The sequence below is a fragment of the Thermobia domestica genome, chromosome 1, assembly GCF_964235325.1.
Source record: "Thermobia domestica chromosome 1, izTheDome1.hap1.1, whole genome shotgun sequence".
In the NCBI taxonomy this organism is placed as follows: Eukaryota; Metazoa; Arthropoda; class Insecta; order Zygentoma; family Lepismatidae; genus Thermobia; species Thermobia domestica.
In genome coordinates, this window is record NC_137454.1 from 242,746,707 (window position 1) to 242,770,448 (window position 23,742).

Consider the following 23,742-nt stretch of genomic DNA (forward strand, 5'->3'; position numbering starts at 1 on the left):
ATTAATAATTCCATTTGAGTGACACACTTTTACAAGTTGCAGTGAAGTGTCTTTTAGTGACAAAGCATTGGAAAACACTTAGTGGTAACATAATCACTGAAAAATGAATATATACATAAATTATGTTAGGTTGTTACCGACAGGATATAGTAGGAGACAATGTTCACATTATATGCAGTGAAATGATCTTTGCTCTGTTCCTAAATAATCTGAAGGAGAATTATTGTGTTGACCAAAATGAAATGAAATCTTTGAGATTTACGTCCCACCTTTATGCCTTCTAGGATAAAGGAGACGGTGATGATTTGAAATGAATGAAATGATGGAATGAAGAATATAAGACGAAACGGGAGAATCACGAGGAAACCACGCACACGGTGTTTGTCCACCACAAAGTTCACTTGGCGCGAGTGGGATCGAACCATTGCTGGTACATACTATTATCAACAATTGTCGAACCATTGCTGGATTAAGGTATTTCCAATACTTTTTGACAACCATCTATCTTGGATAATCTGTTTCGAAGATATTTGCAGTGCTAGCAAGAGCGCCCATCAGGGAGGCAAGATGGGGCGCTGTCCCCCCCCCCCTCCCTAAGAGGAAATTGTACAAAATTGCTTTTGTCTTCCTTGTATGGTTATGTATATATACACAGAGAGAGAGAGAGAGAACCAGTTGTTGAAATATTAGAATAGCACCACTGGGCTTAGCTATACTTTGTGTTTACTATCTAGTGTTAGTGATTAAGGTAAAGGTTACAAACAAAATATTTTGCCTGAAAATGTCATTTCGTCTTCATCATGCTGGCCTACCCGGCAATCGCTAGGTACCAGATGTGCCAATTCGCCCCAAATAGTGGCTTTGTTAACATACAGACTAACTCTCAAGAATTCTCAGAGAGAGAAGTCGCACAGTTATTAGAGCATACGATCACGGTAGCCACATAATTTTCAAATAGCTTTCTTAATTATTATTGTTTTCCTTCATTTGTAATAACCGTAACACATTGCTTGTTTCCTTAGTGATTCATAACTACTTATCACAATTTGTCTAAATGACAAGTGAGAAGTTTTCAGCTTTGTGTAAGCAGCTGAACGAAAATGGCAATTCTAATATTGCGCTGTTATTAAAAAGCAATTGATAATAGGATAATAATCAGTATTATGATTTAACTATTCTTACTATTACAGATGTAACTGTTGCCAAGCATTTTGTGATCAAGAATCCTTTTGTCTGCCTCTTCGCTCATTCACAAATGTGTTTTTGTGCATATGTTGAAGAGAAAAAGATATCTCGCATGGCAAAAGAATACCAGGAAAGTTTACAGGAATTGGTATGTATAATCATGTGATAGTTTTAAATGAAAACTTCTAATTTCTTCTGTATGTCTCTAATGCTAAATGTGTACCTAAGACAGGGCTGTATTAACATTATTGCGCCTCCTGAATATCAAATTATATTGGTGTAGAAAATTTAATACAGTGAAATAATCAATACTTAAGCGGAAGTGGAAAATTAAAATAATACATAAGTTTCAGTTGAAGTTATGGTTGATTTGATTAGATTTAAAAAACTGGTTGGAAAAAAATTACTACACGCCAAAACTTTCTACACCGGGCCATGGCTCATCTTGACCCATACATAAATTCGGCCTTGATCTCTGACTTTTAAAACTGTTAATCTTTCTAAACGTTCATCAAATTCAGAACTGGACATAGAATAGATGAATACCTTGGCTTATAATGAAGATCCCATAGAGATTAAGAAGATGTGTCTTTAATTCAATGCATGGATTAAAGGACAGAATTTTTAACGGAAGATGATGGCTAGTTTCAATTTGACTCTGTTCATATTATTACTCTGCTCATTAGCTAATACGTACCATAGATCTCTACTTTAGTTTGTTGCATAATACCTGTATGTACAGAATGTCGTTCCAGGCTTATGGTAACGAATTCGATAACTAGATAGAACCATGCGTGAACACGTCCATGCGAGAAGTTATTGCAGGTTGTTCGAAAGTACTGCAAATTAACTTGCAAACTGTTGTGTATAAATAGTATAGTAATATAGCATGATCATATAGTATAGCTCCGAAAATTATCCCCTTTCGGGATGGCTATAGTTATGCCTTTTCCGACATTGATTATAGTTATAGCAATGTGCGAATTTGTATTTCCCCCTCTCCCTCTCCCAGGAGGGAAGGAATTTTATCATATACGCATATATATATATATATATATATATATATATATATATATATATATATATATATATATATATATATATATATATATCAAACAAGTATTGTTATTCATATTATAATTATAATACTATATTCTCTTCGTATTGCAAATGTGTAGATACTTCTAGGTGAAACTAGATCACTACTTCTTTGTGTAAATGCTGCTGTGACACTGATACAACGGCAACGGCGTACAATGGGTTATCGAAAATTTTAATTATCACCATCTAGCAGCTTCTAGTGACGCTACTTCGGACACATGAGCGGGTGCATTGGTGCATTGTCCCCAAAGAGAAGGATCACTTTAGTGAACATCCCGCTTCGTTTTTCCTTAGCATCATCTCGTAACTCTTCTCAGAAGGAAGAGCAATAGTGTGTGCCATGACAGTAACTTCCTCCTAAAACCAGTCCGGAAGGATGGGCCCATGACAATTAAAAAAAAAGAAAAACAAGAATATAATATTACCAGCAGACTTTTTGAGGGAGATGCACTCCTTGATATCTTTTTTTGTCTCAAAATCATATAGATAGATCCAACATTCGTCAATAGTCATCAGGCCATCAAAAAGATCCTCCTCATCTTGCTCCAAAAGATTAAACAAGTGACTGCACATGATACGTCGTATTTGTCTCTGAAGAGGAGTCAGCAAACGTGGAACACAACATGTTGACATCTTAGACATATGTAATTCTTCATAAATAATTTTCCACTCACTACCGTACTGACGATGAGTCCACTTTGCTGTATGATATTATGAATAGTTATTCGTGGGTCTTCCAGAATCAGCTCTTTAATTTTCTTCAGTGTGGAGGTGGCGTTCGTGATTGATGGACGTTTGGCTTTCCACCACCTCACAACAGTGTCATAGGATGGGCAATCACCACAAAACCCAAGCTTCATTTTATCATGCATTTACCAGGTGCTGTAATCCTTCAAATACAGAATGATGGTCGTATTTGTGTGCATAGGTACCATGGCAACAGACTTTGCAAGGCACATTCTGCATACTCACACCTGTGCTTTTATGGGATGTTGTGATAGGCCTATGTTGCCATTAGATTTCATTCCCACTCGCATTCAATACTCATAACGGATCATTGGTTAGCCACCAACATATTGCTGCTGTTTTTGAGCCTATTTGTTGTGTTCTCAACGAACTAATGTGCTATCACATATGGCATGTAACATCCGACCATATTTAACTGATTTTTTAGTCCTCGAGTTCACCGAATATCTCACCCAATGAATATATTTAATCATGACCTCATAACGATTAGCCAACACTTAGGCCCCTGAGGCTACAACAGATGATCTTTGGCAACATGTCAAAACCACTTCCAATACTCCAGAGCAGTGTTGGATTCAGCCATGTTCAAGGAGGGGCTAAGCCCCTCCTAGAACATATATGCACCCCCTAGAATATCTATACATATTCATTAAAATATTTCCTTTTTTCTGTTTAATTTCTTTGCAAATAAAAGTCTTGAAAGTAAAGATTTACAAAGAATCTTAAAAACGAAAGCATTATAGGTAAGGACTGGGTAAACAAAATAACTGGCAGCCCCGAACAAGGTTCAAATTAGCCTTCATCCTTCTTACTCATTCTTCACATAGGTATTGATTAGGTTTCAAGACGTGCTAGAAGCCCTGTTTCACTGTTGGAAGCAAGGGAGGTAGGCAAAAAGTCAAAAAAGAGAGTCTCTGACATGGAGGTGTAACGTGAAGGTTTTCCACACTGGTTTTTAAGAAAGGTTTCTGTGTTTTGTACTTCTTATGCATTCCGGCATTCGCCTGGTGGGACTAAGGGAATTCCTGGGAAAAATTTGAGTTAGCATGATCTTGCCGGACCAAAGCCGAAAGGTTTTTTTTTAATGAACCCCTTAAATTTTTATTGCCCCCCTAGTACAAAAGTCTGAATTCAACACTGCCGCAGAGTAATAGGCCATTTCTATTCCCCCTGTTTTCTGTTGTTGCAGCACTTCTTCATACTCATTTAGAGACGACACTTTGCAACAATTTCATATTTTGTAGCATTTATTATCACAATTTCCACATTTATATCGCATTTGTTTTTAATGTAGCACATTTTTTAAAAATATTGAACTTGTAGTATATTTTTGGTAGTAAGGTGTATATCTGATACTAAAATGAGGATGTGCCTTGATTAGACGCATATTCTAGCTAATGTATTCACTGAAATGTAGAAATTAATGCAAAAATTTAAACACTTTCTCTAACCCCATCCTTAGTTAAAGGATAACATGCAGCAAAACATTACCAATTCTTCTTTCAAGTTTGTTCTCCTGCCAATAGCAATCATATTATACTTGGGAAAAAAATCTCTTTGCATCAACGATATAGACTGGTAACCATATTGAACGTAACGAGCTGACAGCAAAAGATCTGTGCTTAACTTTAAAACTGTTTAACAATGATACAGTGTCAACTTCCTATTCCTCACTGTTGAGAACTTCAATGGCTTTACTTTTAAGTTCACGGTAAGCAACCAACAGATCACGAACATTTTCACCACGAAACACAGGCAAGGATTTAAACAACAGTTCAGTTTATGTCTACATCTTTATGAAAAACAGGATCAAATAACTCGTAGAGTTTTTTTAATACAACGTTTTTTTAAGTTAAATAATATTCGAAATGCACTTTTTAGTTACTATTAGCAATAATTAACAAGAATTTCAATTTTTCGTTTTAATTCGCAGGTAATGACGAATTTCGCAAACATTTCACGATAATACAAACGTGGTTTCTGGCTCTGACGCTAAAATTTTAGTTTCCTGAAACATATACGCATTTTTTAACGTTTCGCACATATCGCTTTAACGGAAAAGTGAGATGTCTCATTACCAATATTTTTCTGATGTTGCGATTTTAGGATTCCAGGAGTGAGATGTTAAAACTAGTAATACCATTTAATAGTTTAGTATAGCGAAATAGAACACACTCATCGCAACAGTATATTTTTGGTACTGAATGTTCCATGACTCAAAAACAATGCTCGTATCAGCATACTGAAGTTCATGGTGAGTACCATCGTTGGCCCAATGAGCAGTGCCGAAAAATTTTAATCTGTTCTCCATTGTTGTCTTTACCATGTTAGCTGCCATGTGGATCCGACCGAACCCACTGGAGTGGTCTAAAAAAATATCCTCGTTGGTTCGATCGAACTCACAATTTCTAATTCGTCGAGTTGTCGTTAGAGTACTTGTATTGTAAAATGCTGCTCTTAGTGTTAATGAAGCGTGGTGTTTATAGGAGATATTTATGGTGTAGGGTTTTTGTTAGATGTTGCTGGTTAACACCGCTTGAGGCGCTGAATATCAATAAACAAGTATTTGCTGTTTTTGTAGGGCCGATCGGACCTACGTGTTGCTTTCTAAATCACTTACTCCGATTTATTTTCACAAGATGCCAGTATTGTGAAGTCCCCGTCATTTACTGAATTTCCGGAAAGGTCTAGATTACTACCGGTATATTATTATAACTAATGAGATCAAGTTCTGCGCATATTTCTTCGTTTTTCATTGCACAGAGAAATTACCTATTAGTACCAAAAGCAAGAGGAACTCATCCACACTTTTCACACAAAGCTAGCTTGTTCAAATAATACTGAACAAATGACTATCAAACAGAGTTGCCAGTTCAACTGTAATTTATCCCCTTTGCCCATAAACAAAAAAAAAAAAAAATACAACCATAGATCCAATCGGACACCGAACTTTCATGCGAGCAGATTCAATACATCGCCTTAGATTATGTTTCAACATTAACATTACGTTAAGGAAATATGAACAAGACAAAAATAATGTAAGTACGTACGTTTGGCACTCCCCCGTTGAACAACAAAATTCACCCTTGGAAGCTAACGTGTTAAGAGCCCAACGGGTAGCTACACTGTTTTCCTAAAGCAGCTGATATTACTAACATCCTGCCTGTGACTCCTTTGATTTTCAGTCGTGTTGCAGTAGTCTATAATTAATCCAAAGTGAGTCAAACTCGGCACCCTAGTTGTCATTGATTATACTTCCTCTCACTTTGACAGAGACACGTTGATATTGAAATGTAAGTAAAATTTGGTACCTTTAAAAACTAGCAAACAGTTTCAGTGTCAAGTTCAGGTCCATGACGTTGTCAGTATTCCATCAATAAAATATTAGTGATTCCTACTTCAATAGTTTGCAAACTATCTTCATTATGCTACATACGTTGCTACTAACTGATAATATTTCTTATTTTAGGTAGTTATAAATTAATTTCTATTTATTTATTTATTTTAGGTTTCTAGTGGAAGGTATGATAATAATGATAACTTTACAGTGGTCCTGCAGCCAGTTACTGCTTTCATGAACCAGAATGAAGCTAATTCCCATCGAAATTTTCCAGATGTTTCCTTAATGACACCGGATTGTATGCATTTTAACCAAAGGGGACATGCATTTGGTGAGTATTGAAATTAGATCGAGTAATTAGCAGTGATCGGATTGGCTCGGTAGGTATATCGGTAGTAAATTAAGATGGCCGGAAACCAAAGCAGTTGTAAATAATAATAATAATAATAATAATAATAATAATAATAATAATAATAATAATAATAATAATAATAATAATAATAATAATAATAATAATAATAAAGCCAAGATGAGCAGGTGGCCAACTTAGAGAGGTGGCCAAGTTGACAGGTTTTACTGTATATAGGACGGTGTGATTCCGATTTTGCACTGTAACAAACGGTATCATCCACCGTTTTCTGAGTTCGAGAAAATTGTTTAGAGTGTTGACTTAATTTAGTGTTTAGCGTCCCGTTTAGCAGCAAGGCTGTGTGAGAAGTGGACAGTTTAACGTGGGACCCGAACCACATTAGATCCTACCGGGAATCGAACCCGAGTCTGTTTTACAAAAGACGTGTACGTTAACCATATATCCACGAGGGGTTGGGTGCGTCCTTGGTATTATATATGCCAAAGATTCTGACTAGATATCTAATCTCATACAGGTAGGAGTTATGTAACTGACATAATTCAGTAGTACACAATTAATCAAATATTAGACAAAAGTATTCCGTTTAAAAAAGAATAATCAAGAAAAGCTGCTAGTTTTTAAACAAGGAAATAATATCCTTGATAAAAATAATTGATCACATAAAAATAACGAATTTGATAAACTGTATTTTAGAAAATGCAGGAAAAAGGGAAAACAGTTTCTACAAGAATTATAGACAAAATAATCATAACGGATAATCATTGTATCATATTAACAATCTTTACCAATTTGTAGTTTTTTATAATATTAATCATTCTTCGTATTGTAGTAAACGTTACTTTACTTTACTAGCATACTGAATTGTGTGGATAAGATTGTGTGAGTAAGATCTACTCATTACATGCATTAAAAGCTCCGTATATAAAGTTTGAACTTTTAGGCCCAGCGGTTCAGAAGAATCATGTAATAAGTCGTCTTTTTCCCTACCCTCTGGGATGGATTTACCAAAATTCGTAGAAGTGAGAAATATTAGAACTCTATATATAAAAATCCAAACATTCTGCAATTCCAAATGTTGGTAAATTTACGCCCAGTGGTTCCAAAGAAATATGTATTATTCCCTAGCAGCATAGACAGCAGGCCCAACAGTGGGAAACGGTAGGCTAGGCAACTACCGCGTTGGCGTTAGGTTATAATTGTCCGTTTTGTCGAGCATTTGTTAATCAGCGCAATTGTCAATGTATCCCCCTACGAAAGAATTAGTTCCGATCGGGAATGCAAAGTCGAAACGTTTGGATAAATGACGGGAAATTGTTTATTGACCAACACGGACTTCACACTACGTTGGACCAAAGCATTTTTAAACTTTATTTTTGTAATACTAAACCATGCTAACCATTAGCCTATGTAGAGATTACCACTATGCTGCTAAATGCAGAATGGAATTTATAAATAATCGTGCAAATTAACTCGATATTCATATTTCTGTATCGAAATGTTCGCACATAAAAACTCATACATTTATGTCAAACAGTTTAGAAAAGTTTCTCTCACCTACATCCGCTATATTGAATACATCCCTTACACTTGGAAAGGAATTTTTAATATTCACGCACAAGACATTAACCCTATCAGACATACCTACATTCCAACTTAATCCATATAAGGTAAGTCCATCGTATTTAAACCTGTTTAACATATAAAGTACGTTTTTCCGTATCAAAATTTGTTCCACCATATTTCGCTCGATAAAAATATTACTGTACAAGAAAGAGTAATAACTTTCGTTAACTTTCTTACAATTGTAAGTAGAATTACATCAAGATCGTTTTTGTATATACAACTACAGTTTTATGATTATTTTTTATGTTGACACTGTAAATGTTTAGTGCCGTAACTTAGATTTTTTTCTGGGGGGGCAAACATTAGTACGCGTATTTGGGCCCCCTAGAAAAAGTTGTTTTTCTTATTCTTGGGTCCTCTCTTTCCATCTTTCTCTTGCTCTTTATGGGTCTCCGAAGACTGTGCGCCCTCCCGCACGGCCAGGTCTGTGGGGCCGTTAGTTACGCCTCTGGGTCCGTTCCATACATGACAAATTAATTAAGGGGACAATATTGAGAAATATCAAAACCATATGAATATAGGGCCTATATTATTTCTAGGGCCCATAATAGTAGACATTTTTTACTGAAATGAGCCCACGACTCATTTTTGTTTTATTTACTTTTGTGTGCTGTTTTGTTTATGTAATGTAGTGAATCTGTTTGTTCCTTAATTTTAATTTCATGTTCGTATCGAACATGGAGTAAGTACATTTTGTCTTAAAATGAGCCCCCCTCGAACGGCGGGAAGCTTCCCTGGGGGGCAGTTGCCCCCTGCCTCCCCACAAATTACGGCTCTGTAAATGTTACACTTTCCTTTTTTTTTCGTACATGGCACGCACATTCTACCACACACTGAATGGTCGTTACATTTCGGTTGCAGATTTGGCAATCTTTCTTTCGCTTTCCGGTCTTTTTTGCATCACACAAGTACAATCTTTTTCTGGATGATTCCGCTTCAGATGTTTCTGGTATGGTTTAATTTCGTAGCTACTTCATGCCTTGTGTGATACTGTTCGGTAAACAGCAAAGAGGAGACAGTTGAAATGCTGAAGCACTAATGACCAGAGTTGGCGTGGGTCAATGAAAACTTGACCCACGACCCACTGACCCACCACCCACCGTGACCCACGACCCACTGACCCACCACTCACCGTAACCCACGACCCACTGACCCACGACCCACCATGACCCACTCTGACCCACGACCCACCATGACCCACTCTGACCCACGACCCACCGTGACCCACTCTGACCCACGACCCACCGTGGCCCACTCTGGCCCACCATGACCCACCACCCACGGTGACCCACTCTGACCCACCACCCACCATGACCCACTGTGACCCACCATGCCCCACCACCCACGGTGACCCACTCTGACCCACCACCCACGGTGACCCACCATGAACCACTCTCATCCACTTTGACCTACTCTGACTCACCAAAATCCATCGTCATCACCTCTGAACACGATCCACGGCCTCTTCTGAACTGACTAAAGAGTTTACACTTGTAATAAAACAAGACTGTGAAATTGTCACTAATCGGAGTTTGAATTTCTAGTCAATCGCTCAAGCACCACTCTGATACAATAACGGTGGATCTGACCTTTACGATATAAAATGGTAAAGTGTTTGTCAGAAAGGAAATTGAAACAGTTCGAAATGAAATGAAATCTGTAAGTTTTACGTCCTACGGTTATGCCGGTTAGGCTAAAGGAGACGGTGATGATGAGAGAGGAGTGAAATGGTGGAATGAAGAAAGTGGGAGGAAACGGGAGAACCCCGAGAAAACCCACGAGCACGGTGTTTGTCCACCACAAAGTTCACTTGGCGGGGGCTGGGATCGAACCCGGGACCTCAAGCACCAGAAGTGAACGCTCTACCACTGAGCCACCGCGCCCCCCTGAAACAGTTCGAGGTGGGGGGAAATTAGTGTGTGCCTAAAATATACTTGTACTAAGAGAGTATTCTTGCAAGTGTTAATTTCTGAAGCATTCCACAAGAAACTTCTATTCGCAGGAAAATATCCCTGTACAATATGAAAAAGGTTATGGTTTCTCAGTTCACAGTATTTTTCTCACCAAAAACTTGAAAAATCAGTTTTTCATAGTGTATAAAGGTGCTCTGGTACCCTATATGAGAGCATTTCCATAAAGCATGCTCATAATTGTAATTGTGTAATCACTAAAACACCACGTTAAATTTAAGTTACAAATATGCATAATTTCAATTATTATGAATATTTATTCAAAGTAGTTTACCTAAAGCAAAGAAGAGACTTACTAAAAATTAGGTACAAATTTGAATAACATAAATAAGCCATTAGTAATACAAGTATACATTTTCCGTAACTCGTAATTTTCCACCTTAAAACAAATCTGAAATCGGATTTATTTCCTGTTGGTAACTTTTTCGTGGTAAATCGTCAGCAGCGGAATGATGTCCATCCTTCAGCCAAGAAATAACTAGCTCGTCTATTTCGAGCTTGTCTAGCGGTGGGTCATTAACATTGATGAGCAACAAGTTAGACAATGTTTGAGTACTTAGTCTATTTCTAATATCAGTCATCTGTAAATTCATAAGGGGAAATTCCTGTTCGCACTCTGTCGTGGAAATTGATAATACTTCTACCCGATTTCTGCAACTTCTCATCGACAATCTACTTGTTAGACTTAAGTCTGATAACGATTTTTCTTGGTCAGGTTTGAAATACTCAGAAAGAAGTATCATCTCTCTATCACCATACAACATCTTTTCCATATCGACCATGTCAGTTGGCAATGTCGACCCATGTAGAACAGAAACTTCATCTACCACGCCTTTGATAGGGAATCTTGTGAATAAATTATCAATTAAAGCCTGATAAACTGATGATTTCTTATTTGCTTATAAATTTATTTTTTGTAGTTACAAATGAAGGTTTGATACCATTACCAAGTTTCCTCCCCCGTCTAGAAAGCGAAAGGCAACGAGGTTCCTGGAAAGTGTTCAGAGGTGAATGGGAATTTCCCTCCTTCCCCTTCAATTACCACACTGATGTTTGCCATGTGCCAAATTACGATGAATTTCAATTATCATAATATAATTATTTCCTTGTTGAATTATCAATACTTTTCAGTGGAAAAAAGGATGAAATTTCGAAGTTCCAAATCAAAGTAAGTAGACCAACGTAAAAGGAAAAAAAAGTGTAAAATTTTCCATACAACTATGCGTACAATCCAAACTTAAAAGTTCCGTGTAATTAAGCTTACAGTACAAATTTTATGCCTATTTTTCTCACAACTTTATGGGTTGATTGCCCTGTGCTGTAAGCGCTCCATATAATACCGTAAACATAAGCTTCAGCAATTATTATAACAGAAAGCAATGGATATATGAAGCCAAGGACTGTATTTGTTTCTGATTTTTTTTTGTTTCTGATTTTTTTTCTTAAATAACGTCGATCGTTTTCGATCATTTTTACTAGAGATGGGCACGACTCGACTCGAAACTCGACTCGAGTTCGAGTCGTTTCGAGCCATGTCAAAGGTTGTTTTCTCGAGTCATGTTTCGAGCCGAGTTACTGTTTTTGAGATCGAGTTTCGAGTCGAGTCGAGTTTGGTACATGGCTCGCTCGTTTAGCTCGTTTTAGCTCGATTTGAAATCATGGCCTGATTAAACTGTAAAGCGAAAGCCATGAGAAATGTAAGCCGTACTGTGGAATACTTTTAGTGTTGCTCACGAGAGGGAACACTGCTTACATCTCATCTCGTCTCGATAACGAGACCACAATGGATTTTTTTTAAAAATAAAAGGACAGACTCAAATGTCGTGAGCATGAATATATGTATATACTGCAGTTTTTACCATCAAGGATGAGACCTGCACGATCGTATTTCTGAACCTAAGCAGAAGCCCAACCCGGGTACTGATGTCAACGGACTCGGCTCGGTTCAACTGAGCAAACAGCTCGAGCCGGCTCGGTTGGGATGAGCCATCGGCTCGGCTCAATTGAGCCGATGGCCTGAGCCGACTCGTTCAGGATGAGCCACCGAATCGGTTCGGTTCGGTTCAGGTGAGCCATCGGTTTTTGCCGTCTCGGTTAGGTGAGGTGTTGACTCGGTTCATTTCTCGGTTCGGCTCGATAGTAGATGAGCTGTGAGCCGAGCCACTCGATCCGTTGACAACCCTAAACCCGGGCGGAGCACCGTGGTGATTCAGATAACTGCTAACTCCAGAACAGAAAAATAACAGGGTTGCCGGGGTATTCTAAGATGGATATAGGCCTATACATGATGTGTCTCATGTAACCCCTCTTTAATCAAATTGATGTGGGCATCAATTTATCTCCTGGTATACACCTTAATGCTATAGCGGTGTTGAAGCAGTTCTCACGTTATGAATACTTGTAATTAATTAACTAATACGTAAAATTTACCATATTTTCCAATATTTTACATCTCCTTGTCTTTATATATGCGACTGTGTATAGCTGTGTTGAAATGGATCCCATTATGAATGATTAATAAAAGGGATAATTCAAAATTGATCACTTTTCTGAATATCTTATCATAGGCTATATGGAGAAATTACTAATTTTTCAGTATTAACATATTGCTTTATTAGTCTGTTTTTCTGTTAGTATCAATCATTATAAAGAATTCTAGTGACAAAAGAAATCATACTTAACTTTAAATTATCTTCATAATACTCTTTAGTAATATTCCTATATTGTCTTTAGCTTTATAATTTTCCTATGGTATTTTTAAATTCCTCATATTTAGAATTTCTTGCGAGAAGAATAATCGTCATCTAGTTTCTACATATTATTATTATTATTATTATTATTATTATTATTATTATTATTATTATTATTATTATTATTATTATTATTATTATAATTATTATTATTATTATTATTATTATTATTATTATTATTATTATTATTATTATTATTATTATTATTATTACCAATATTATAAAAAGCCTATTCCGGATAACAATGTTGTTATTTGTATAATATGGGCAGCTCGTGGAAACATAATTGTATGCCACATTTTCTGACTTTCGAGTAAGTATGAAAAGAAAGTTCATCATACCTATGCAATTCGATACAATGACACATACCAAACAAGTTTCCCTTTTGGTTTAATACCAATCCAGTCCACCTAATAACTTAATTTTACCAGAAATGACAATTATCATGATGTTCGCTAAATCCTCTCGTATCATGGTAAAAACGAATTGAAATCTTTAAGTTTTATGTCCCGCGGCTAAAGGAGACGGTGATGAGAGATGAATGAAATGGTGGAATGAAGAAAGTGTGAGGAAACGGGAGAATCCCGAGAAAACCCACGAGCACGGTGTTTTTTTTTTTTTTTTTGTCCACCACAAAGTCCACACGGCGCGAGCTGGGATCGAACCAGGAACCCTAAGCACTTGAGGTGAACGCTTTACTACTGAGCTACCGCCCGCCCCCCCGCCCCCCACATATCATAGAAAATAAAGTGATGACTTCGCTTCTTCATATTTTGCATGGCCGGAAATTCTCTTTTATTTTATTCATTGGAGGCAAACGTTCTTACAGATTTAGACTGGACTGCAACTGAACACGTGTGGTTTATTGTTCAACAGCCCTGCAACTCTGCAAGTAAACAAGTTACCACCAAACGGAATCTGTAATCAGAGGTCCCTCCCTACAGGGGTTCAGACTTTTCTTTATTGAATAGTTTTAAGCTCTTTCCTTTTTTATAGTAGGCAATAAAAATAGGAGAAGAACAATATTTTCTGCGGCAGTGTGTCATTTATTTGAGCAAAGCTATGGTAGTCAAAATTTGCAGACACTCCTCAAATAACAGGAAGAATCGCACAGCTATTTACAAAGGCAATCGGAAAAACAAGTTCATTTCTCTGCTTTCACGAAATATTTACATGTGTGACACTTTGCGTGCTGAAATTAATAATAATAATAATAATAATAATAATAATAATAATAATAATAATAATAATAATAATAATAATAATAATAGTGAATATCTACAATATATTATCATTATTCATACTTTATCTTATTTCTGACAGCAGTGTTACATACATAATTTTGTCTTCTTCAATCACAAGCCACTGTTGTGCTTATCCGATCCAAATCTCTCCATATCCTTCTGCTTATTTACTTAGTAAAGTACTACTAGACTAATGTTCATTCAAAACAATTCTTTGATCCAATACTTGATCCAATTTTTTGTTGTATATACCCACATTCATGTCCAGTTCCATCTAAAGAAACTAGTGTAAAAAATATTTGTTCTCGAGCGTTATAGTAGTGTATGATTGAATTCCGGATATATGAAGGCCCATAAATATGCAAATGACATATGGGCCGTTAAAATTAGTGCAATATGCATTGGGGCGCGGAGAACTTCGCATTTGAATCAATTTTACACGAATACCGAGAGAACACTTCGCGAATGTAGCATAGATTGTGTCTCAAAGTTACTCATATACAGTGGCGTAGCAGCTGCCCCCGCAACCCCCGCAATGCGGGGGGGCCGATGTATAGGGGCCCCGAAGTCTTGCGATGAATAAAGTTTTAAAGAAGTAGAACTTCCACCTTACTTGTGTCGGCTTTACAAGTGGGGCCCCTTCTCTATACTTTGCGGGGGGGCCCGCAAAAGCGTGCTACGCCACTGCTCATATACAGACCACGACAATAGTCTAGGAGACAAAGTTTGTGTCTGTCTCGTATCGAAAAAGTATCGTAAAAGTGGTGGTCTCTTAGGAATTGTATATGTACCTGGAAATGTATGACTTCATGCCCACCATCAGTCATCTTTTGCAGAATTAAGTGAACGAGAGATATTTATTTATTTATTTATTACTAAGCTACCAGATACAATCTCAGAGGCCATTTTACACTGGAGCACTCAAATCAACAATAATAACAACATTGGGAAATGAAGTGGAAGAATGGCGGCCAGGGTCTGTATTTTAAGGTACCATCTCAACATTGACCTGGTGTAACTGAGGAAAACCCTGGAAAACCTCAGTCAGAATACTGAACTCTGGATTCGAGCATGGGACCTTCCGATTGCGAAGCAAAAACGCTGTAATAATAATAAATCTTTGAGTTTTACGTTCCAGCCTTATGTCGGCTAGGCTAAAGGAGACGGTGATGATGAGAAATGAGTGAAATGGTGGAATGAAGAAAGTGGGAGGAAATGGGCGGGCCTCGAGAAAACCCAAGCAGACGGTGTTCGTCCACAAGGTTCACTTGGCGGGAGCAGAGATGGAACCCGGGACCCCATTCACCAGAGGTGAACGCTCTACCAATGAGCCACGGCGTTTTGGCTCGACTTGAAACTCGAACCAAATACGAGTCGAGTTTCGAGTCGAGTTGGAGGAAATTTTTCGAGCCGAGTTCTCGAGTCCAGTTCAAACATGTCTGTTTCGAGTCGAGTCGAGTTTCAAAGAAAAATCGCTCGAACTCGCTCGTGCCCATCCCTAATTTTTACAAACCAACTCACTACCAATTTTCCATATATAGAAAAGTGCCCCTTTCCCACATAAAGGAGAATTTTAAAATTGCTAGGACACATTCTGTTTATTTTCAATAAAGAGTTAATACACTGAATTTCAGCCCCGTAAGTTTAACGGCTTGCGAGATACTCATTTTTTTCGCAAAAATTTGGATCCTCACTACCTCGTTAGGATATTATGCATTATAATAAAAAGCAATATAACATCCCAATTTGGATTAAGGCCGAACTATATACGAAAAGTAATTTCATTTGACTTTGCAATTTGACCATGATGATCAGGCACACATAGTTACATGCAATTTTTTATATATTACAGTGATTCAAAAATGTATTTTTTCCAGTAGTTAGCTCTAAAAACTCACAGGTCTCGAAAGCCAAGTTGTAGTGTAAGTCCTATTGCTATTATTTCAATTAAAAATATCAATATCCAAAAGTGCCTGAAGTTCTTTTTTCACTTGGTTAGATATACTCACCTCAGGTAAGTAGACAGAAACAAGTGGAAAAGGAAGGGAAATGAAGGTCTTGAAAGTAAAAGGGAGACAAATTTACCAGTCTTCAGAAGATACTGTCTACAATGCAGTGAGCAGAGAGGGTCGGTAGATCATACTGAGTCGTTGGGTCACAGTGGGTCACGGTGGGTGGTGGGTCGCAGTGGGTCATGGTGGGTGGTGGGTCACAGTGGGTCATGGTGGGTGGTGGGTCGCAGTGGTCACGGTGGGTGGTGGGTCACAGTGGGTCATGGTGGGTGGTGGGTCACAGTGGGTTATGGTGGGTCACAGTGGGTCGCATGTTGTTGACCCACGACCCACTGACCCACTCAGAAAACTTGACCCACTTGACCCACTGACCCACTCCATCTCTGCTAATGACTCTGCAACCTGGATTAGAAAGGCTTCCCTCTTTTTCTTGCTGTTCTTCAAATTCCAATTGGGATGCAAATGAGGATAAATTACATAAACTGCTATACCAATTACGTTTAACGCGTTCATGAAAATTTGTATTTCGTTTCCAAGAAAACGCATGAACCATTTGATCGAGCGAATCGTCTTGTTATAATATTGGATAACTTCTGGTTTCCAGTCAACTTTGCCCCGTGTACCTTTATCGCGATACATACTTGATAGCAATAAAACAAATTTATTTTTCTTGGGAATATGCATCATGAGTGAACGTTCCTCCGAAAATCCAACTCGTGCTCACATGATTTCTCACTTGAAAAATTCTGATGAAATTATCTTTTTATTCTTCCTTACTTTCACTACGCACATTAATTCATTGTGTAATAGTGTTTTTGCTAAATTTAAATCTGTAAAACTGTTGTAGAAGGTTACATTTCTGTTACTTCCGGAAAAGCGCTGTATAAATTCAGTTGTTACTTTCTCAGAAATACTGTATTTTACAATATCATTAATGACACTACTTGAAAAAAGCAGCATATAAGCACCATTCAGAATTTCAATCCGAATACTTGGTGGAAGTTGTACTTTGTAAAGGTTTGTGTCAATAATAGGCCTATTATGAAACCTTACCTTGGTATGAGGACCTACCTCTTATGATCATGGCCCCCCTCACTCCCATTCCATTTTAAATTTCCCAGTTACTCTTGGCTGAATTGGAATGAGGCTTCATGTACTGTTCGTCGACGCAAACTGTGTTTTGGTTTTATCTTTGTATAAGTTGGCAATTCTGTGAGTGATGACTCGTGCTTCCTGTCCACCGAATAAAGGAGGTGTAAAGTGGTTATGACAATCGAAAATATAGTCCCTCGAATTCCAATGCCATCGTAATATACTTTCACTGTTTTTAACACTTTAATTGTTTTGTGTTAATTGCAAACTTATTTAACGCTCTTTGATATTTGTATTTCTGATGAAGAATATTTATTATGAATATTTATAAAATCTTTTCTGGTGTGCTCAGCGTAAAGATATTGACGCTGAGGCAAAAAAAGCCGCGAAAGGTACTCTAAGTGGTTATGGTGGACTAGATTGGTTCTACTACAGTGACGCCCGAGAACAATATCAAGGTTTTGCCTCGCAATCATTGAAGATTTAATAAGTTTGATAATAAAAAGAGTGATCTAAATCTGCGCAGGTATATAAATATAAATTTAACACAAAAAATATGTTCGTATACCAAGACAACGTTTAATATGTGAAATCACGTAAGTAACGAGGCATGAGCAAAGAACTTGTACAAGGAAAAGGGTGAATTCCGCTTGGAATTGAAAAGTAATTATTCCCATGGAAGCTAAATAACGACTGATCAACGAGGAACAAGAAGCATGAAGAAATCTTCTTCGTAAGAATAATTACATGATCCCCCCCCCCCAAAATCCATCAATTAATAGTGTGGTTAAGTGTGATACTTAAATGGCGTGTGTTTAATACTAGTGCATCACGTAATATAAAATTTAGCCGGCATTCGTAGTGCGTCATCTTCCTTAAAGAAAGAAAGAGAATAACATAAAAATATATAATAATTTCTTCATATAGATTACACATTAATAAAGTTTTGGGCTTATAGTGTGTTGGTACATGTTAGATAAATCATTAATAAAATATTGTAATGTTGTAAACGTAAGTATCATAAACCTGTGTTAAGCGAATAAAATTTACACACTATTTATTTCTTTATGTGCAATTACCTTTACAGTATTTCTGCACAATCACTACAGAGTGGCTGGATGATATGTCCAATGACTCGCACTTATTCCGCTGATACTAGCAGGCGTGGTAAGGATGGTGGGCATCCGCAGCCGCAACCTCAATGAAATAGTATTTTGGCTCGAGATCCAACTTGGAGGTTTGCGCACTTTCTGTTGTAGTATTATTATTTGTATTGCGAATGTCTTCTTCACGCCAATTACTAAAGGCCACCACAGGTAAGCCGTATTGGACAGAAGTTGTTTCCAGCGGAGTTATAAAAATTGGTTATCCCGAATGGGATCGGGTAAGAATTAAACTCTTCCGGTCATAAGAATAATTGCCGTGAACAGGAACCGAACCCAACACAATCCAATTGTGTTACAAAAATGGCGCTCCGAAACAGGAACAGAACTCCTTCACCGTTTATGTAAAAAGTAGTGATCTATGTGTAGAAACGTAAAGGTATAAAGTATCTGACTCGTACTTAGAAATTTTTTTGCAATTGTGAAAAATGGATGCAAGTAACGTTAAGTCACTTTTAGAAGCAATTAAAGCTGAAATGCAAACTTTGCACGAGTCGTTAGAAACTAAAAGTGTTGCTTCTAATAAAGAAATGCAAAATTTACGTGAATCTTTAGAAAACAAAATTGAAAAAGTTAATGAATCTTTAGAAAGCAAAATTGTTGAGATCAATGATTCCTTAGAAAACAAGATGTTAGAAATTTCAGAGGCAACAAAACAGCAGATCGACGATAAACTTGAGGTGCAATTAGAAATATTCAAAAAAGAATGCGTAGGTAGATATGAACAAATATCCAAAGAAATAGAGGAGAAATATGAAAAAGTTAATGATAAATGTGAGAAAATATGGGGAAAAACAGTTCAGAATTATCAGGAACTCGAGAACATTACGGTCGATTTGGGTAAATGTGAAGAAAAGGCGGACCGAGCTTTTGAGAAAATTGAAGCAATCGAGGGGTCAGTAAATAAGATTGAAGATAATTTAGAAAATAAAGAAAAAATGCTAGTGGGATTAAGTGATACGACCCGCAAGTTAGAAAGAAATGTCGTTGTATTGCACAGTAGGGTTGACACTTTGTCACAGAACGCTATCCCTCCCGGTATTGATATCATTAGCATGAACCAAAATATTGCTTTAATAGGTGATAGGTTGTCAGGGTTAGAAATTAAGGTAGATGAAACCCAAACGAAGTTAACCTCATTGACTGAACATGCTAGCAGAGAGGGGAGTGAACGTAACTGGCGTAGATTAAGTACATCCGGTGATGATAGGAGTAGCCGTAAGTCAAAATACAGCAGTAAGGAAGAAATAAGTAGTGACAACCAAACAGATTGTAGTTCTTCGACAGCTAGTGAGACAACAAAACTAAAGAAGCGTATTAAAGTAAGAAAATCAGATAGGGGTGACGTAAAAAGGGCTAAACGACGAATATTGCGTCACGGTGACATCGAAATGTTCCCGAAATTTTCTGGTTTAGAAGATGACGAGTCACCAACTTCGTTTTTAGAGCAGTTTAAGAGCGCAGCGCATGCTGTAGACGTACCTGAATCCCAATATTTAGATGTATTAGGGTTTATTTTTATCGGTAACGCTCGGGAGTGGTACAAGTCAAAACTAGGTACATTTCGTTCATTTAAAGATTTCACTAAAGAATTCAAAGCTCAATTTGGTTCTGAACAAGTCATCGCAAGCAAACTCTCAGTGTTGCAATCGCAAGCGTTCAACCCAAAAACTGATGGTACTGTTACCGACTTTGTTCACAAAAGGTTCAATAAGATACGGGGTTTGTCACCTAATATACCGGATACTTTCATTGTAAATACGATTAAACAGTTAATCCCCATCTCTTACCGACGACAGTTAGCATTGTTCCCAAATTTAGACTTCAGTTCATTTTTAACCGCTATACAAAATCTTGAAGCACTGTATTATGACAGCAGAAATACTAACGATAGAAACAACTTTCATGGTAGAACTGTACGTGTCAATCAGGTAGACGAAGTGCAAGGGAATTACGAGAATTTTAATAAGAGGGGAAGTTATGGTAATGAAAACCACAAAAACTCAGGTAAAGGTAAGTTTGACGGACCCAGAAGAAAGGGAACTCCGAACAAGAGAAAGTTCCATTGGAACAAAGGTAAGAATGATCACAGAAGGAATAATGATCGCAATGAAGGTCAGGGTAATAATCGTAGTAATTACGAAGATGATCACGAGTATGAAAATTCAAATCAAAACGAAAGAGTGAGCTTTGTAAATAGTAACCATGATGAAGGCATGAACCGAACACAGCCAATGTCTACATATACTCAATCTGCACCACAATTTCCGTATTATAGCCCAAGAGTTATGTTTCCACAAAACAAAGATCAACATTTAAACTAAAGTTGCTCTCCAACGCGAGTGCGGTTGGCAGAGTTGGTAATGTAAATGGTAAGTTTGGTACTGAAAGTCAAAATGCACTCAATGATTCGCAATGCGAGGTTGTTGTAATTGGAAAAAATGTAGTGAATGTTGTAAGCTGGGACACGGATTCATCTGAAAGTAGTGATGAAGAACAGAAATTTAATAGTCAAGCTAGGTCAGCTGAAATAAAAGTACAGATCTTAAATCAACCAGTAGTAGCCTTGTGTGACTCTGGAGCTTCGGTTAGTATTTTGTCGTTAGAGACATGGAAACGTATAGCGTCAATCATATCACACCCTCACTTGCGACCAGCTCCACATATTTTGTTGGTGGATTTTTCAGGTAAGAAAAAGAAACAGGTGCAAGGTGAAACAATATTGTGTATTGAAATAGGGAAAGTTAGTTTTGACGTACGTGTGCTAGTTGTCTCTGATTTGAATACTGAATGCTTATTGGGTAGAAATTTTCTCACACAATCCAAGGCAAAGATAGATTTTGGTGATAATTCTATTACGGTTGAAAAGGAAGGAGAAATTGTTAACGTACCTATGCTAGGTGGTCAAGCTGACAACATGAAAGTTACAAAAATTCTGACTAAAGGTGATGTACAGAAGAAGGTAAATTTTGTATCTCAAGTTGGTATTGAAGCTAAAATGAATGTTACTAGCGACAGCGATGATGAATCAGAAACTTTATTTGAGATTGGAAAAGTAAATGTAGAGTGTCCCATAGTAAATAATTTGGTCAGTGAAAAACAAAAATTAGAAAAAGAATGGGTTAATCATGTTGTTCTTTCTGATCAAGCTTATAATAAAGTTCGTAATTCTTGTAGTAATGAAAAAGAAATGAAAGTGTTAAATCTAGAAGTTGCTAACGAAGATAAATTTTTGTTTGATTACTATTCACAGCAAATTTCAGAAATAGACTGTGAGATCGAAAAATCGCATTGTAAATCGGTAGATAGAGCTGCAGTTTGTAATACATTTGATAGTAAAATTGAAAGTGAATTTGTTCCGATTTCAGAAATACGGGAAAGGGTTATGGAAGCACAATTGTCTGATTTTGAGAAAGAGAAATTGTTCAAATTGTTGTTGAAACATAGGAAAATTTTTAAAAATATTCCCGGACGTTGTACCAAATTTGAATATGAAATTGAGGTAGACACTGATCAACCTTTGGTTAAAAGGCAGTATACATTACCATATAAATTTAAAGAACATATTGATTCGCAAATCGATGAGTGGTTACAATGTGGCGTAATAGAATCTTGTGTGTCAATCCATTCTCACCCAATCTTTTGCGTGCCAAAGAAAAACACTAGTAAAATGCGAGTAGTAGTCGATTTAACTGTCTTGAACAAGCATGTAAAAATAAAACAATTAAAGGTAAATAAAATTGATGATCTGTTGTTAAAATTTCAGGGTGCTAAATACGTATCAAACATTGATTTAGTAGGAAGTTATACACAAGTTCCAATTTCTGAAAATTGTAGAGATTATACGGCATTCTCATGGAATGGGAAAATGTATAGATTTACATCTATTCCTTTTGGATATGCAAATGGAGGTGTAGGATTAATGGCTTGTCTTTTGGTTGTTTTAGGTCATGCATTGTTTGATAAATTAGTTACGTACATCGATGATATTTCTGTACCAACATTTTCTTTTGATGAACAGTTAGAAATTTTAAATTTGTTGTTTACAAAATTAGAAGAAGCCAATATGACTGTAAATTTAAAGAAATCTTCATTTTGCAATACGAGTTTTCAATTTCTTGGTTTCGTAGTCACACCTGAAGGCGTGAAAAAGGATCCGTCGTATGTAGAAACAATTCGAACATTGCCTCGTCCCAAAAATGTAAAGGAACTTAAGCGAGTGTTAGGTTTGTTCGAGTGGTGTTCTAAATTTGTATATCATTTCGCTCATTTAGCCAATCCATTGTTTGAACTTCTGAAAAAGAATAAAAAATGGGTTTGGACGGACGAATGTGAGCAAAGTTTTACTCAGTTAAAAGCATCGTTAGCTGAAGAAGTGTTGTTAAATCATCCGCTGTTAGATCACGATTTTTGTCTAGTGACAGACAGTTCCTTGGTAGCAGTGGGGAGTATATTATTTCAAGAAGTTAACGGTGAAAAACACATACTTGGTTTCTACAGTAAAACTTTGAATAGTGCACAGCGAAATTTCACTATCACAGAATTAGAGGCGTATGCAATCGTTACAGCCGTACGTAAATGGGGACATTTATTATATGGCCATCACGTGAAAGTTTACACAGACCATAACTCATTAGTGTTTTTGAATAAAATTCGCCATTGGAACTCTCGTTTGGCTCGGTGGAGTCTTGAATTACAGGGATTTGATTTAGAAATAACGCACATTTCAGGTAGTGAAAATGTGGCTAGTGATGCATTGTCCAGGATAGTTTTAGCTCCTCCTAGTGAAATTTTGGACATAAACAATTTAGAAGTACTTCCATCATTCTTCAGAAATCTCACACCAGGAGAGTTAATTGAAAAACAAAAGGAACACCCTGAGTACAGTAAAATCATGAAATTCCTGGAGAAACCAAATGATCCCTATAGTAAGATGCAAAACAGAAATGTAGAAAAATTCTACAAACTAGAAAATGGTATACTGTTGTATAAGAACTTTCACTTTCCCAATAGTTGGAGAATTTGCATCCCACCATCTTTAGTAAATCTGGTAATTGAAGAAATGCATAATAACCGTGGACATTTCGGGTGCGAAAGAACAGTAAGCTTCATCAGCGAGATCTGTTATTGGAAATCTATGCGGCG

At 37.0% G+C, this 23,742-nt stretch overlaps 1 protein-coding gene across 1 annotated transcript in view; it reads left to right on the plus strand.

Moving 5' to 3' along the window:
• Positions 1-1,062: 1,062 nt before the first annotated feature.
• LOC145667322 (phospholipase B1, membrane-associated-like) overlaps positions 1,063-23,742 on the plus strand; it is a 32,269-nt gene continuing 9,589 nt past the window's right edge. Inside the window, exons 1-2 of the mRNA XM_081734907.1 lie at positions 1,063-1,333; positions 6,542-6,704. Coding sequence (XP_081591033.1) covers positions 1,256-1,333; positions 6,542-6,704 — 241 coding nt within the window. The 5' untranslated portion in view covers positions 1,063-1,255. The remainder of the gene's footprint in view (positions 1,334-6,541; positions 6,705-23,742) is intronic.